Source organism: Lampetra planeri, chromosome 28 (assembly GCF_965212315.1).
Source record: "Lampetra planeri chromosome 28, kcLamPlan1.2.h2, whole genome shotgun sequence".
Classification (NCBI taxonomy): domain Eukaryota; kingdom Metazoa; phylum Chordata; class Hyperoartia; order Petromyzontiformes; family Petromyzontidae; genus Lampetra; species Lampetra planeri.
Window position 1 is genome coordinate 821,701 of NC_136134.1, and position 17,097 is coordinate 838,797.

At 48.3% G+C, this 17,097-nt stretch overlaps 1 protein-coding gene across 1 annotated transcript in view; it reads right to left on the reverse strand.

Annotated features, from left to right (window-relative positions):
- Nucleotides 1–3,990: 3,990 nt before the first annotated feature.
- The window catches only part of LOC144728300 (transient receptor potential cation channel subfamily V member 5-like), a 63,915-nt gene continuing 50,808 nt past the window's right edge, over nt 3,991–17,097 (reverse strand). The window contains exons 11-15 of the mRNA XM_078607633.1: nt 15,772–15,937; nt 12,317–12,383; nt 10,613–10,881; nt 9,759–9,868; nt 3,991–6,784 (exon numbers count right to left, since the gene is read on the reverse strand). Of these exons, the coding sequence (XP_078463759.1) occupies nt 6,580–6,784; nt 9,759–9,868; nt 10,613–10,881; nt 12,317–12,383; nt 15,772–15,937 (817 nt within the window). The 3' untranslated portion in view covers nt 3,991–6,579. The remainder of the gene's footprint in view (nt 6,785–9,758; nt 9,869–10,612; nt 10,882–12,316; nt 12,384–15,771; nt 15,938–17,097) is intronic.

The following is a 17,097-nucleotide window of genomic DNA, read 5'->3' on the forward strand; positions in this document are numbered from 1 at the left end:
ACTGACCAGAATCCAGCATATCTCGCAACTAGGTCCGTCCCCGCATCTCTGCTGAATCAAACCATCTGGCTGACGGGTCCAGCGTTCCTGTTATGACGTGACGGTGGCCCATGTACTACCAAGGAGACCTTTGGACTCATAGAGCCCGAGTCCGACAAGGAGATTCGTCCTCAAGTGACAACTTTCGTGACAAATGTGCGACCAAGAAGTCCACTGAGTCCACACCATTTTGAACATTTCTCGAAATGGACGACGCTCGTGCAAGCGATAGCACATTTAACGCATATCGCAGACTGCTTCCATCGCCCGATGAGAGGCACCACTGGTAGCTGCAATGGACGGCATCACTGCACAGTGCCACGCACTGAAGACGAGCTTTCCAGAGCAAGGAAATCAATCTTCCGCTGTATGCAACAGGCAGCTTATGCAAGTGAGATCAAGGTCATCAACAAGGGAGAAGACCTTCCTAGGGTCAGCACCCTCAGGAAGCTAAACCCCAGGATGGACAAAGACGACTTGCTCAGGATCGGTGGTCGGCTAGGGAATGCAAAATTAGATGAGAATGAACGAAACCCCCTCATAATCCCAAGCCAGAGCCACATCGCAATCTTACTTGTGCGCCACTACCATGAGAAGGTCAAGCACCAAGGTCGGCACTTCACAGAAGGAGCAATCCGATCTGCAGGGCTGTGGATCGTTGGAGCAAAGAGGTGCATCGCCAGCACAATCCACAAGTGTATCCGGTGTCACAAGCTACGTGGAAAACAGGAAGAACAGAAAATGGCAGACCTCCCAGCCGATCGACTCAGTGTGGAACCTCCCTTCACCTCTGTAGGGATCGACGTGTTCGGACCATGGACAGTCATCTCCCGCCGCACCAGAGGAGGGCTCGCGAACAGCAAACATTGGGCAGTGCTGTTCACCTGTATGAGTACACGAGCAGTGCACATCGAAGTCATCGAGTCCATGGACTCTTCGAGCTTTATAAATGCACTCCGAAGATTCTTCGCCATCAGAGGGCCAGCCAAGCAACTCCGTTCTGATTGTGGAACCAATTTCATAGGAGCATGTAAAGAGCTTAAGATCAATACGGAGAATGTCGAAGATGATTCTGTCAGGAAATACCTTAGTGACCAAGGCTGCACATGGTTCTTCAATCCTCCCCACTCTTCGCATATGGGTGGAGCTTGGGAACGCATGATCGGGATTGCTCGACGCATTCTCGACTCCATGCTATGTGATGTCGGGTCCACACGGCTCGCTCACGAGGTCTTAACCACTCTCATGGCCGAGGTCTCAGCCATAATTAACTCAAGACCCCTGATCCCCGTCTCAACCGACCCGGAGTCACCATTCATCTTGACTCCTGCTACAATTCTTACCCAGAAGACAGATGTGCTCACAGCACCTACCGAGGAGGCCAGCACTGCAGACCTTTACAGACGTCAATGGAGACAAGTGCAGAGCTTCGTGAACACGTTCTGGCGTCGCTGGAAAAACGAGTACCTTACGACACTCCAAGTGCGCAATAAGTGGCATTCTAACAGACCAGACATCCAAGAAGGTGATCTCGTCCTACTGAAGGACAACCAAGCCAAACGAAATGAGTGGCCAATGGGCCGCATCCTCAAGTCGATTCCAAGTGCCGATGGAAAAGTTTGAAAGGTCGAGGTTATGATTGCGAAACAAGGTGTCACAAGAACTTTCATCAGGCCCATAGTCGAGATAGTACTACTTCTCTCTCGCAAAGATATGGACAAATAAGTTGACCCGTTGAAGTTGTTATACACTTGTTTATGAGATAGGAAATAAATGGTGGTATCTCCTAGATACCAGACGGGGAGTGTCTTGCCTCACGGCAGATGTGGAGCGTACGCTCACAGGAAGTTCCTGTTTTTTATGCTAATTTTGGTCATGTGACCAGGAAGTCACGATGTTAGATTTACAGTGAACCACGCGGGCTTCGGCCATCTTACTCATAATTCAAGATGGCGGCACGCATCGCATCTCAGTGAGACCACAGCCGCACTTGTCCATTGTGGGAGTCTGTAAGTTGTTTATATTCCTATAATATTGGCAATGTTGTTGTAATGTTGGAATGACCGTTATAGTGATGTAAATGTCTTTATGGTGCCGTTAAGTTGTTGTAGTAAATACGAGGCCTAGTTAGTAACGAAGCCTGCGACTTTCCTTATTGTGGATGTTACTTGTGATTTAGTAGGTCGAGTCAGACTTGTGCCTATGTTGCAATCCTGAGAGTAAAGATGACGAAGTATCTCATCCACAGTTTAGTGTTATGTGTAATGCTGTACATTTGGGGTGCAGTGGGATGAATACACTATGTGCCTGTATGCAACGCACCGGCTTGTGCTTTTGTCTAGTTGTTCAGTGGTAATGTAGGGGCCTGGTCCGTCCAGGATCTATTGTTATCTAAGACAATGTTCTGATGCTGTGGTGTTCATTGTGTTGGTGTTTCCGGATTATAACAGATGCTGTATCTGTGTTTTCTCACCGGTGTTACATTGTTACAATCAATAAATGACGATTGGAGTTGGACATTCATCCTGGCTCCGAGGGTTTATTGAACGTAAGGTTATCTACTCGACTAGCGGTGCAACGCAGCGCACAGCGAGGCCGAGATAATGTCCATGAGTGGCACGGTGAGTGGTAAGGTGCAAAAGCTTGAGAAAGGGGGCGGGGACGGAGAGAGAGGGAGGGGTTAGATAAATTAGCATGTCAATGAGTAGCACAGTGAGTGGTATGGTGCGAAAGCTTGAAAAAATTAGGAGACAGGGAGAGAGACACACTAAATTTCATTTATACCTGATGATGACTGCTTGTGTTGCAATCGAAACGTCGTATGCTAGTATTTAATTTATTATTTTATCTTTATACGTCACTTTACCGAAAGAACCAAATAATAATTCCTGCAGTCACGATAGCTCCAAATTAAGTTTATGCGTTTAGAGTATTTGGCTGTAATACATTTCGATGTGATAAGCTACTTCGTTGAGCTATCATTTGTGGCCAGGTCGCTTCTGAAAAAGAGCTACATAGTGCCTTACCTGCTAAAGTAAAAATGTTTACATAGTTTTTAGTTTTTACCCACTGCTGGCCACATCACCATGTGCCAGATGCCGTATAAACATACGACTGTGGTGACAGCAGCAGTGCATGCGACGATGGAGGTTTGTGCTCTGCGGTGAACAAATATTATCTGCGACTAATCACAATCGCCTCTGCGGGCTCGGTTAAGTGACTCGACATGAGTGAAATGTGGTCTGCTATGGGAGCTGGGGATGGCGTTTAGGGCTGAGATTTGACCGCGGAAATTTGTAGAGCAGCCGTGAACATCAACCGAGCCTGGTGACCCCAGGCTGATGGTAAATGCCATCGCAGCAGCAGCAGAAGCAGCAGCACGGTAGTCCTCGCGTGCTGCTCGGCGAGAGCTGCAAGCAATGAAGTCGCAAAGACTCCTTCAGGTTGCACGCGGCCTGCAAGGGGAAGCGTTTCGGGGAACGCTGCCGACGGGGATTGCAGCCATAAGCCGGTGGCGACGGCCCACCTGCCGTGCGGCAAGAAGACGGCCACGCGAGTTTATCTGTGCGCCATGCTACTGCTGTAGCTGGACAGCAAGTGCTGGTCGCGAGTAGCACCTATCAAGGCCGGTACGGCACACGAGGGGGTGGGTGGCCAACGCCACGCCCGGCCACCTTTGTCTACCTAGTGGCAATGTTTTACACACCTCATTTGTGGCCGAGTCGACCTAGGGGAAGCCTGTTCAGATAATCGTCACTCTTTTTGGCCGTGATCGGGAATCGAACTGGGTTCGCTCGGTTCGTAGTGCAGCGCACTCCCTGCTACGCGACCGCTATCACGCACATACACAACCGCAAAGGTAAAAAGCCTCGTTTGGGTAAACGTTTCTTCCCAGCATGTCCATTGTTTATTGCGTAAAAACCACGTGTAACATTCATTTTCATGCATGCAAAGAGTTAACAAAAGTGGCAAACGTAGCATTTCCGGTCGTCACGACAGCACGTGATCCAGAGCTATTGCTTATTTAATTGAGTATTTTTCTGAGTACAGTGGGGATACTCGGTTAACGATATTGGTTCCACGAAAATCATCCTTAAGTGAAATTATCGTGAATCGAGAGCATTTTCGTGATTTTCAATAATTTCCTGATTAATTTGCACACTAATTGTTTTCTTCACTTTCTTGTCATTTCAGTAAAAAAACACTCAGTATTTAAGAGAGCTGTTTCCATAAGCAACGCACGTAAAATATTGAAAAGCTAGCAGCCAGTTGCTATCAAAACGCTCATAAAAGGGCAGGTCGCTGATTGGCTGAGGTCTGCTGCTTATTCCACTTAGGAGCGTTCCGATTGGCCGAAACTGGAAGGAACCGCGTGATATCGTAAACATATCGTTAATGGAAAATGTATCGTTAATAGAAACAATGGGGGCACCCTATGGGAGGCGGATCAATAATCAAAACATCGTTAATCAATGGCATCGTAACCTGAGGGACCACCCCGCTTGTTTTCCCAGGAAACTCTTGCCGAGTCTCAAGGCTCTTGCATCTGTCGGGGTCCTGCCAAGGTTCCGCAGCAGGCCAGCGACGTTGCTGTTACTCCAATCGAGCCATTTGCCGGTAATATTTCAGCCTTAGAATGTTTGGCCAATACCGGTGACAAATTGTGTGTACTTTTTTATATTTTTTTGCTATGGGAGGAAACTGGAAAACTCGGCGGAGGAAACCCACGCAGAGCAGGGGGAGAGACAGAAACGCCACGCAGAGAGGCGATGAGTGTTCACCACTGCGACACCCTGCCTGCCTGCCGCCCTGGTTACTCGTTGGGAACCCAGCGCAGCGGAATACGCAACAACGAGACGATTCCCTTGAGGACCGTGCGTTGTGTTTTTGAATTGTATTAGCCTTGCTGGGGTGCAGCAGTCGTGGTGGTTTAGGGCGCCGTGCGATGAACCCAGAAACTCGAGTCTGAATTCTGCCTCGTGCTAACATCAGTGGCGAGTTCATCTGCTGCCTGTGTGAGTTCCATGATGGACAGTAAACGTTTTGCTCAGTAAGTACCTTAAGCGCAAGAGCAGTGAGGTTGGACGTCTGAAAAAAGTGCTTCACAGCTCATCGAATTCCTCGAGTATGAATAAATATTCTAATTCTGTTGTCTTGATGTTGCTATCCGATTTCCTATGTGAAAAATTATGACTTCATAATTTGTGATTTTACTTCTAATATATTGCATTTAAATATTGCATTATTTCATTAAAACCTTAAATTACAAAAAAAGTTAGAAATAGTAAGCTTATCACAACCACATATTTAAAGTGTCTGTCAACAACAAAACATTGCAAGCATTTTTCATATAAAGGTATTACAAGTGTAACTTGGGATCTGGTTTAAATAATATCAGAACCATGCAGCGGGGAGCAGTTCACTGCACTACGAACCCAGGAAATCCAAGTTCTACTCCAGGTCACGACTGACCTCCACGGCGAGTGATACCTGATCTGGTCTTTTAACGCCCCCACCCCCACCAGTTTACCAACCCGCACTGACCGGCATGGTGAAGTATGGTCAAAAACCCCCATGACTGACACTGCATGGGAAGTTCGGCCTTCCAGCAGTGGATTGACAAAGGGCTGTAAATTGGAATTCCTTTGGAGGCACCACGATAAGTTTTGTGACAAAGTCAAAAGTAGTTTCACTCTTCAAGGAGCATTGGGGTGGCATTCGTCTCCATTTGTAGCTCTGAACCACTGGTGGGAATTCCACATTCCCGTGGTTGAAGACTGGTCTATCCAGAGAACAACCACTGTAGACTTCCAACAGAGTCATAATAAATCGTCTACGGTGTGATGATGGACTAAACATTTATAGAATATGCAACTTAATGCAAAATGGTAAAAAAAATGTTACTTAACACAAAACAGGATTGCAAACGGGTGGAAAGTGAAGCGCAGCCGAGAGGTAACGAGCGATACGTTAGCACCCGAGACGCAGTTTTGAAGCGAAATGCTGCCGCCTGTCCCCCTGCCAAGCCAGACGTGTAACCCAGGGAAACTGCAGTAAGTCCTCGCGTTATGCGTGGCGGTGTTCATACTATCATGCGTTTTCGCGATGACGCGGTTCCTTTCATCGGGAACACTTCGCGGAATGGAAAACGCACACCGTCGTTATAACAGGGAAGGCTCCTGTCATTATAATGGGGACCGGTCCTGTTGTAATGGGGAACGCTCCCATCGTTATAACGGAGGACGCGCCTGTCATTATAACGGGGAATGTGCCTGTCGTTATAATGTGGAACATATCCGTCGTTATAATGGGGAACACACCATTGTAATAACGGGGAACATACACCATTGTAATAACGGGGAACGCACACCGTCGTTATAGCGGGGAACGCACACCGTCGTTATAACTCGGTTTCTGAGCGGTTGATGATGAACTACTTTCTTGAGCTGCGCCACTGAGCGGTGGCAATACAGTACGCGGAGTGATACCCAACAGGGGGCAGGGGGGGTGCGGCTGCTGGGGACCTGCATCCCGGCCGATCTAGTCCATGCTCCCACTGTACTTGGCCACAGCCGGCTGGTTTTGCATTTTGTGAAGCTGGCTGAACTTGTTGGCGAAGTTCTTGTGCACGATGTTCCAGTTCTTGGTCGTCGACGACATCCTGCGCTTGGCCGGAGACTCGTCTCTCCTGTCGTCGTTCCGCGCGAAATGCCTCTTGGGCGACATTTCGTTCCTCTCCTCAATTCTGCAACGGAGAGATCACCCGGCCGTCAGTCCGCACGTCGCGACATCAAGCGATCGTTCCCATTGCACCACATCGCAGTGGGTGATATGATGTTCAGGCCCTTAACCCATATATTTAATTCGCCTGTCAAGAAGCCACCATACCAGTTCAATGGAAAACTGCTTTGGTTCGCCCCCTCGGCCGATATCACCACCGATTAAACTATTTGAAAAATCATTAAATACCCAAATAAGTACATACATTTCAGAAAAAAAGCTGTTGCATCCCAAACAATCAGACTTCTGTAAAAAAAAACCCAGCACAATTACTGCTGTCAGACTCCTTAGACTTTGTTTTCAATAATCTAGAGAGCAAACAATACCGTGCCTGTCTACTCCTGGATTGATCTAAAGCATCTGACAACATAGACCACAGCATCTTACTAAATAGACTTAGAAGCGTGTGCGATTCACCAAGCACCTCACTTCAAAAAATCAGATAGCATCCACTGGTAACCTGGTGTCAAACACAATGGGAATCACTCAGGGTCTACCTCAAGGTTCCATTCTTAGATCTATCTTGTTCTCCATTTATCTGAACGACTTGGGTACACAATTGGAACATTCTACTATTAACACCTTTGCGGATGACACCATTTGATGGTTGTTGCCCACTCCCCTGAAGATGTGTACAGGAAATTTCAAAGCGAGTTTAATAAAATTAATCATCAACAAATCGCACTAAAGCTGGTTCTGAATGTCAATAAATCAAAAGTTATATATTTCTCTCTAGGAAAAATAAAACCAGCATTTTTCCCCAAAACTATGCACACTGGACAACAAACAAATTGATAGACACTAAACTCACTTTCCAGGAACACATTGAACACACTGGGAGGAATTAAAATTTTAAAACTACTTTCTTTACAGACATAAACGTTGCTTACCAGCTAAGATTCGGTTGAGTTGGTAAGGCCTACCTTACTACCATTATTTCGTTACTGTGATGTGTACCAATCTGCCTTCAATACCACAATGAATACGCTCATTCCCACTTATCATTCTGCTCTAAGATTTGCTCTGGATGCCGCTTACAATATCCATCATTGCGACTTGTGCGAAAAAACTAAATTAACATCACTCCACGATCGCAGACCGATTCACCAGGCTTTGTTTATCAATAATATCCTTAGCGGTAATTCGGCAGAATATTTGTTGGATCAATTGGCACGACTCGAGGGCAGACCTCTTAACCTTCGGAGTTCAACATTACAACATTACTTCTGTTGAACGTTCCCTGATATAAATCAAGTTTTGGTGAACGAGCGTTTTCGGTGGCTGCCCCCTGGACTGCGGAACATTGCCACAAAACTTGGTCTGCAGTGACTGCCGCCCATCGCTCACTTCAAATCACTAATTTCAAGTGAATTTCGTCCTCGCCGCAAATATACAAAGAGTTAGACAACATACAAATATTAATTGCTTGTAAGCTACCACTGTATGTGCGTTGCTTGCACTACGTTTGTTAGATGGATGCTGTGCTTTTATTCCACATTAGGCCGTATCAGCATTACAATTAATATGGCCGATTTAAATTAGTATTTTTTTTTATAGATAAGTGTGCTATTTGATAACAACCAATATTTAATATATATTTTTAAAGACGATAATTTTTATATTGCGTTGATGATTTGCTATCTATTTTTTATTTCCCTTATCTGCTATTGTTTATTATCGATGTATTTTTACTGTGACCTTGTTGCATTTGTCGGAAAAGTGGCAGTGTTGTTCTTTGCTGATGAAACCGGTTTACGGGCTTCTTGGCTCGCAGGGTAATTCAAAATAAGCTACTACGACTGTCTGTGCCACGTCGGCTCAAAGGGCGTGGGGGTCATTTGTGTTTTCGTTTGTTTGTCCATCCCCCCCGCACCTCCGATTAAGCACGGTTGGCTACGTACGGTGCGGAAGAAGTTAAATAACATACAACATACATACAGCCAAAATTGTGAAACGTCTGTGGAGGGAGGCAGAACTATTTAGCTCTTCTTCTTGGTTCTTTCGGTAAAGTCACGTAGAAGGGAAGTAATAAAATAATAAAAATAAAACATAATAAAATAATTCTCACGACGTTTCGGCCACAACGCAAGCAGCCGTCCTCAGGTGAAGAAACAGGTCTGTCGAGAAGACGCTGTCTTCTCGACAGACCTGACTTTACCGAAAGAACCAAGAAGATGAATCCCTGCAGTCACGAAAGCTTTAAATCGAAACTATTTAACTATTAAACTATTCTCTTTTTCAGAAGCGACCTGGCAATCACAAATGATTGCTCAACGATGTGGGTTATCACGTGGATATTTATAGCAGCCAAATATTCCCAACGCATGTTGATTCTAAATGTGGAGGGAAAAACCGGAAGACCCAGAGACAACTTCACGAGACCACGGGGAGAGAAAGAGAGAGACATGCAACCTTAAAATACACAGCAGCAGGCGTCAGGGTCGGGATCGAACCCACGGCCTCCTGTATACCAGGCTAGGTAGTTAACATCTCCTAGACGCCGAAATAAACTTCCCTGCGCCATGAACCCGCTGACACAAGTTCGATTCCTGGCCATGGCTAACGTCGGTGGTGAGTGATATCTGAACCGGTCTTGGCCCCTTAACTGGGGCTTCACCGATCTGCAATGACGAGGGCGGTGATGTGTGGGCCAAAGCACACCCCACAGCCCACACAGCATGGTGAAGCCTTCGTTAGCAATTAGTTATTTTATGTTTTAAACAACGATAAGACTAAAAAGGGCAAGACAAAATTATCGGGAGGCAGCCCACCTAGATCACAGCAACACCGACATCGCAGGTCAGGAGTGCCGATAGCTAACAATGGTTGCTGAATCTTAGGGTAATGATTCACAATTGTAGTCATACTTAACAATTAATTTATCTGCCTTCCTGTGTGTTTTTAATTTCTTCACACTCCCTTAAGGAGAGGGATCTCACCGGATGTACCACCGATCCCCGTCCAGACCCAGCTCCCGGCCCGGTATCCCCGATCGCATCCACAGCCACCGTGGCACCCGAGACTCCAGCAGCACGGTCGTAGCAGCGATCTAAGTCACAACAGAGGATCCGTTCGTTTCGCATCGATCAACGCCGACTCAGATTGATGAACGACTGTGGGCACAGGCCCGCGTGCGCTCGGTAGTGGTGCCTTTAATCGGGTAAGTTATGATTCCCTCCGACGAGATTGCACGTGTGTTACGAGCTGGCAACACTTGACGATTCTGGAAACCTTCACTCGGCAAACCACCAGCAGCGTAGTAGATCAGAGGAGGGCAACCTACAGCCCGTGGGCCCGTGGCCTACACCACGTTTAAGTGGTCCTTAATAACGACATTTATCTCTCACTGCGAGCATTCTATCGTATACCAGATGTCAACGTCTGCGACCTGGCGGCACTGCGTTCCTCACGCTCGCTCATTCGCTCACTTGAGCCACTGCCAGGGCCCTCTTCCCCCCCCCCGCTCCTCCACTACAGCCGGCGACATTGGACGACTCTTAAGGGCTGCGCAGTTGAGTAGTTAAACTCTCGCGTGCTTTGGCCAGCACACCACGACTGCTGCTGCTGTAGGCACCTTCATGAGTTTCGTGGTGGCTTAAGGCTCCTCTGTGATTGTGTGACTATGTTGCTGTGTGACCCAGGACGCGCTCTTGTTTGGCCCTCTGTTGGTTGGGGGAAAGACAAAATGTTCTACATCCTCCCACCCCCCCCCCCCGTGCCGCGAGACATGGCCCCCTCATAACAGTCCCCCCCCACCTCACAGGAGCCCCCCGCGGATGAACGTGCGAGTGACCTGTGCCTTCCACAGCTCCACGCGCTCATTGGCGACGCGGAAGTGCGTGTCGCCCATCATGGCGATGAGCAGGTTGAGCAGCAGCAGGTACGCGAACACCATGTAGGCCAGGTAGAGCACGATGATGATGGCGGGGAGGTTCATGTTGTTGGGGATTGGCAGGTCCTTGAGGCCCATCATGAGCTGGCTGAGCGTGAAGAGCGTCGTCGGGTAGTTGCGAAAGTAGATGAAGATGTTTGAGTCGAGGGAGTCAAAGGCCACATGGAACGCTGCCGAGGGGCGACAAGCGGGAGGGAAGAGAGGCGCGCCAGCCACGAACGCCGCCATCCAAAGGGGGGGCTTTCGACTCGGCCGGGCATCGGAGCCGGCGCTTATCCCCTTGAGCCAGCGGTGGAAGATCCGTTTAACACATAGTAGGAGTAGGCTTTCGCGACCAATATTATCCATAATAGAGGTTTTTTGTGTTGCATCTTGTAAATATAAATGTGTCGTTAAACCCACCACCACTCGACACAGCCAATTAGTAAGGTTTGTCACGTAAACAAAACATGCTAATTAGTTACTAGTTCAGCACATTGGAGAGTTGGAGAGTAAACCCACAACAATTTCAATATTTACGCAATCTAACCCCCCCACCCTCCGCACGGAGGGTGGGGGGGGTGAGTTTATCCATAGAACACCTGCTGCCAACTTCGCCACAAAGTGGTCCTTATTTTATCGACCCCCAGAAGGGGGATAGGTTGAGCTTACCCCTAACCAGGATTTGAAATCGCAACCTTTCGATTGCGAGCCTCTCGCTCTGCCGCTGAGCCGCATGGCCGCGTGTTACGTGGAGCTCTATTATGACCGGTGCAAACTCCTCTAGGTGTTACGGACATAATGCACAATACTCGCAATAGGGCTTGCATGCAGTCACGCTTGATATCTTATACAGGACACATTCCTGTGTGCCGAGAAAAACAAGCCCTCGGTAAGGGCTTTGTTTATATTTTTGAAACAACGTTTGAAATGGCCCAGCATTACCCCGGAGCTAAGCATGGTTGAGTCTCGACAGTGCTTGGATGAGCGACCACCACATACAACACGCATCACGGGCTGTGGTCCTACACTACGGGCAGAAAACAAATACATCGCACTGTCCCTATGCTACAATGCCTACACTCCCCGCCAACCCACACTGGCTTATGGCTGGCCATCGAACAAAGACAGTCGCCGCATCGCGTGCATTCTATTGCGCTTCTGTGGCCGTCTGGAACGCTCTTCCTTCCAATATTGGGAAGCCACTGGAGCTATGCACTTTTTAATCTAGATTGAAAAGTCATTTCTTTAGAACTGTTTTTTGTATTTAGTTTTTTGTCCTTGCCCCGTACCTGCAATTAGCGCAGTTTGCAACGTACGGTGCGAAATAAATTCAACATACGGTACATACATACAACCCGTGGTGAAGTACGCTCAAATAACCCCTCAGAGCCGCACGGCATGGGGAGGCCGCTCATCCAGCACTGGAGTGATGAACACCTGCACGTGTGTCCACGTGCGAGCCACATTCCCATATCCGCGTGCAACCTTTGGTTTTGGTGTTCAAGCGGCGGGTGGAACACGACTCACAAGAGCCTTGTGCACGGGAAGGAAACCGATGCCGTCTGGCAGAGGTACCGGGTGCTCGAACAAACGCCGCCTCGCAACAGAAATCACGCCACCTACCGGCGGAGAATCCAAGCAGGACGATGATGAGGAACATGATGAAGCGAAGGAGATCGCCGAAGAGCATCTGTCGTGGTGAAGCACAGCAAGGTTTGGGGTTCAACAAACACGCATCACGGTGAAGCACGGTGGGGATTTATGTAGTGCCTACGTGAGGTCGCAACCTCAAGGTGCTGCGTCTGAATGTATGTAGAACTTATTTCACACCGTACGTAGCCAACTATGCTAATCGGAGGAATGGGGGAAGGACAAGATGTAGTTATAGACAGAGAGGCTGTCAATCACAGGCCGAGGAGGAGATGGCGAATGTCTCGAGCCTGGACTTGACAGGGGCAGGCTGCTGACAGCAAGACGGGATTATGGACCGGGCCAGTGGGACCAGTGCATCCGGGGCCTCGGACTGCCAGGGGGCCTCCAAGCCTTAGGCCGCACACGGTGCGCGGCCCAAGACTTCCGAAGGAAGTTGAACGCCAGTTTGCAAGTGAACTATTTGTCTTTTGTCAACGTGACACATTTTTTACTGATTGGCCGTGTCGGGTGGTGGAGGGTTGCGACACGTTTATAAATAACGCGATCTAACCCAAAAAACTGTAATATCAATAATACTGGTCGCGAAAGCCTACGTGTTAAAGTGATGTCATAGTGGAAAAGGTAAATGCACTCTCCGCTGCATATCCATCAGACTGGGACATGAACTTTGCCAACGAACTCATCCAATTCAAGTCTTTTATGTATAACTCTGAGGGTGCCCAACTAAATTGCTTGAGACTTTTCAGGCACTTAATCTGCAGTCAGTGTTCCCCAATGTTTTCGTGGCACTTCGGATTTTTCTAACTTTGCCAGGGTGAGCGGACATTTTCCCTTTTAGGCAGAAAAAAAAATTAACTGCGGTGTAGCATGTTGCCAAACATGTCTCAGCTCATTGTCACTTTTGTCAATAATCAGGCCTTGTCAGACAGCTAGAGTTTGACGATCGAGTGGATGATTTTGCGAGGAGGAAGGCAAGAAAGACACCAATATAGGAAAGTGGGGGGGGGGGGGCCTCCAAAAGACATGTGCCCAGGGGCCTCACGGGACCATGATCCGGCCCTGGCCAACAGCACGGGTGGCTGGGGGGAGTTCCAGAACACGGTGGGGGGGAGGGGAGCAGCATAAGACAATGAGTGACCTTCCCCTGAGTGAAGATCGCCTCAATACAGGGAGGTGCGAGGAGGGGTAAAGCCTATATGGAGGGAGGTTTTGATGGCCTACTCATGCATACAGAGGTCAACTCTCCTGGTAATAGCTTATCAGAGTTGTGTCTGTGCTAACATGCTAATGTGTAGGGGAGTGAAGCGGTTAGCCCGCTGTGTTACAAACCCGGTGACCCGAGTTTGATTCCCGCTCATGGCCTACACCAGTAACGAATATGTGAACTTGTCCTGGGGCTCCCCTTGGTCGACTCGGTCTCAAATGACGATCTGATACAGAGTGTAAACATTGCCACTAGGGAGACAAAGGCGCCCCGGCGTGGTGTTGACCACCCACCCCTCGTGTGCCGTGCTAGCCTTCATAAGTGCTACTCACTAACAGTACTTGCCCCATCATTCTGTTAAGGCTATACAGGGGATCTTTGTTTTGTTTTAGTTTGAACCAAATTAACATAGCAACTAGACTAGAAGAGTGTGGTCTTTGGGACAAGGCAATGTTCCCCTCTGCCGATCCGAAAGCTACCTAGAATGCACCGTATCATGCCAGACCTCACAAACTAAGCAGGTATCGAGCCTGGCTAGTGCTTGGATGGGCGCCCCACCGCGCGTAGCTAGCGCCATACGTTAAAGACCACAGGGCTGAGTGGTGGACAGTGGGAACTTGTGAAACAAAAGCCATTGTTGCACTGCAATAGGTTTTACCCTTTCAAACAATAAAACAGGAGGTTTTAAGATGTTCAAACAACAATTAAGGAATCAAGTCTGCATTAACCACACGTACTTGTGGTGAACATGCAAACAAACATGCTCCGATAATATATGCATTGTCTTTGAAACTGATTGGCCTACACCTTTTTTTGGCCTTGTCTCACCACCAGTGTTAGACCAGAGAACGCCAAAAGGTGAACAGTACAATGGTAACACTCTGGCAATAGGTTTTGCCACAAGTACGTGTGGTTAATGCAGACATGTGCCCAGGGGCCTCACGGGACCATGATCCGGCCCTGGCCAACAGCACGGGTGGCTGGGGGGAGTTCCAGAACACGGTGGGGGGGAGGGGAGCAGCATAAGACAATGAGTGACCTTCCCCTGAGTGAAGATCGCCTCAATACAGGGAGGTGCGAGGAGGGGTAAAGCCTATATGGAGGGAGGTTTTGATGGCCTACTCATGCATACAGAGGTCAACTCTCCTGGTAATAGCTTATCAGAGTTGTGTCTGTGCTAACATGCTAATGTGTAGGGGAGTGAAGCGGTTAGCCCGCTGTGTTACAAACCCGGTGACCCGAGTTTGATTCCCGCTCATGGCCTACACCAGTAACGAATATGTGAACTTGTCCTGGGGCTCCCCTTGGTCGACTCGGTCTCAAATGACGATCTGATACAGAGTGTAAACATTGCCACTAGGGAGACAAAGGCGCCCCGGCGTGGTGTTGACCACCCACCCCTCGTGTGCCGTGCTAGCCTTCATAAGTGCTACTCACTAACAGTACTTGCCCCATCATTCTGTTAAGGCTATACAGGGGATCTTTGTTTTGTTTTAGTTTGAACCAAATTAACATAGCAACTAGACTAGAAGAGTGTGGTCTTTGGGACAAGGCAATGTTCCCCTCTGCCGATCCGAAAGCTACCTAGAATGCACCGTATCATGCCAGACCTCACAAACTAAGCAGGTATCGAGCCTGGCTAGTGCTTGGATGGGCGCCCCACCGCGCGTAGCTAGCGCCATACGTTAAAGACCACAGGGCTGAGTGGTGGACAGTGGGAACTTGTGAAACAAAAGCCATTGTTGCACTGCAATAGGTTTTACCCTTTCAAACAATAAAACAGGAGGTTTTAAGATGTTCAAACAACAATTAAGGAATCAAGTCTGCATTAACCACACGTACTTGTGGTGAACATGCAAACAAACATGCTCCGATAATATATGCATTGTCTTTGAAACTGATTGGCCTACACCTTTTTTTGGCCTTGTCTCACCACCAGTGTTAGACCAGAGAACGCCAAAAGGTGAACAGTACAATGGTAACACTCTGGCAATAGGTTTTGCCACAAGTACGTGTGGTTAATGCAGACTTAATGACTTGCAGAAGGTATCTATTTGGTGTTTCAAAATCTTAACACCTGTTTTTTTGCCAGAAAGGGAAAAATCTATTCTTATTTTTCATACTTTGTTACTGCCAAGAAGGTCCCATGATAGAGGACCTCTGACACAACACTCGCCTCCTGTTTGGTGACCGAGCGAATGGGAAGCAACGTTCCACCGACCTTCTGGATCATGATGGTGAAGGGGCCCAGCATGGAGAAGCCGCGGGCAAAGTACATGATGTTGCACCAGCCCAGAATGAGCGCAATCGACATGAAGATCACCTCCACGTCGTTGGTTAGCACCCGCAGCACCACGATCACCAGCACCAGGACGCTGTAGCACATCCTGCTCACAGCGAGGAGTAGAAACTCTCCAGTAGCAGTGTGTGACTGCGGTCATCCAGAACAGACCATACAACGTATAACGACGCAATGCCCCAATCCACAAAATATGAAGGAGATATCACGGCGATAATACACTCCACTGCTCCTGATGCGGTTGTTTGGCTTGACCACCTGAATGTGAAATTGTAGGATCCGGAGAAATATCCACGTGACCATGGGGAGAGACACACAAACTACAAATATACAGGAGGCGTCAGGGTCGGGATCAAACCCACGACCTCCTGCATAACAGGCGAGGCAATTAACATCTCGCTACCGCAGCACCCTAAATTGGCTCGCGTGCAGGAGCCAGGCGCGTTGCTCCATCGTGGGATGGTGCAGCGAACAGCTGGCAGAGGCCTCTATCCTGCAGTGTTTCTTGTCACGATTTACTAAGCACAGGGCTAAAGACTCAAAGTGCCTAGTGGCCAGCAAACAAACAGCACCACCACGGAATGTTTTGTTCACAGCTAACGCTGACGCTAACACATTTGCGCGTGTGTGCCAGCTACAGAGTGATTAACTCTGCCACGGGGGTCCGCGATCTGGTGGATATCTGAGCCAGTCCGGATATAAAGGAGGAGGGTTTGAGCAAAATGGTGCTTATACTTCGGCCGTGAATAAAATAAGATTAACGTAATCAAATGCACATGACGACGTAAGAGATTGGTGCCGGAGAGATGTGGCACTTCTACTTGAGCATATTGGCACTACGAGACAGAGAAGAAAGTGGAAACAAATGACGAAATGTGCAGTGGACACACTACGGGGCTATCTGCCCATGGATGGTGATAATGAAAGAGCGATTAAGTTAGACATCTTTAATTTGCTAGAGACGCTGGGAGAGATATTTACGGAAATTTCCTGGAAATTAAAGTAGTTGTTTTGTGCCACAGACTACTTTACCCAACATCACAGTCCTAAGCCACAAGGATACAGGGCCTCGCCGAACGTGCAACATAAGGGACGAGATCGAGGACGTGGCATATGTTGGACCGAGGCTTGGGGGCGTCTGTCATGGTGGGGGGTTGGCCATACTTCACCACGCTAGTCAGTGCGGGCTGTACGTATGTATGCACGTTGAACTTCTTTCGCACCGTGCGTAGCCAATCACACTTATCA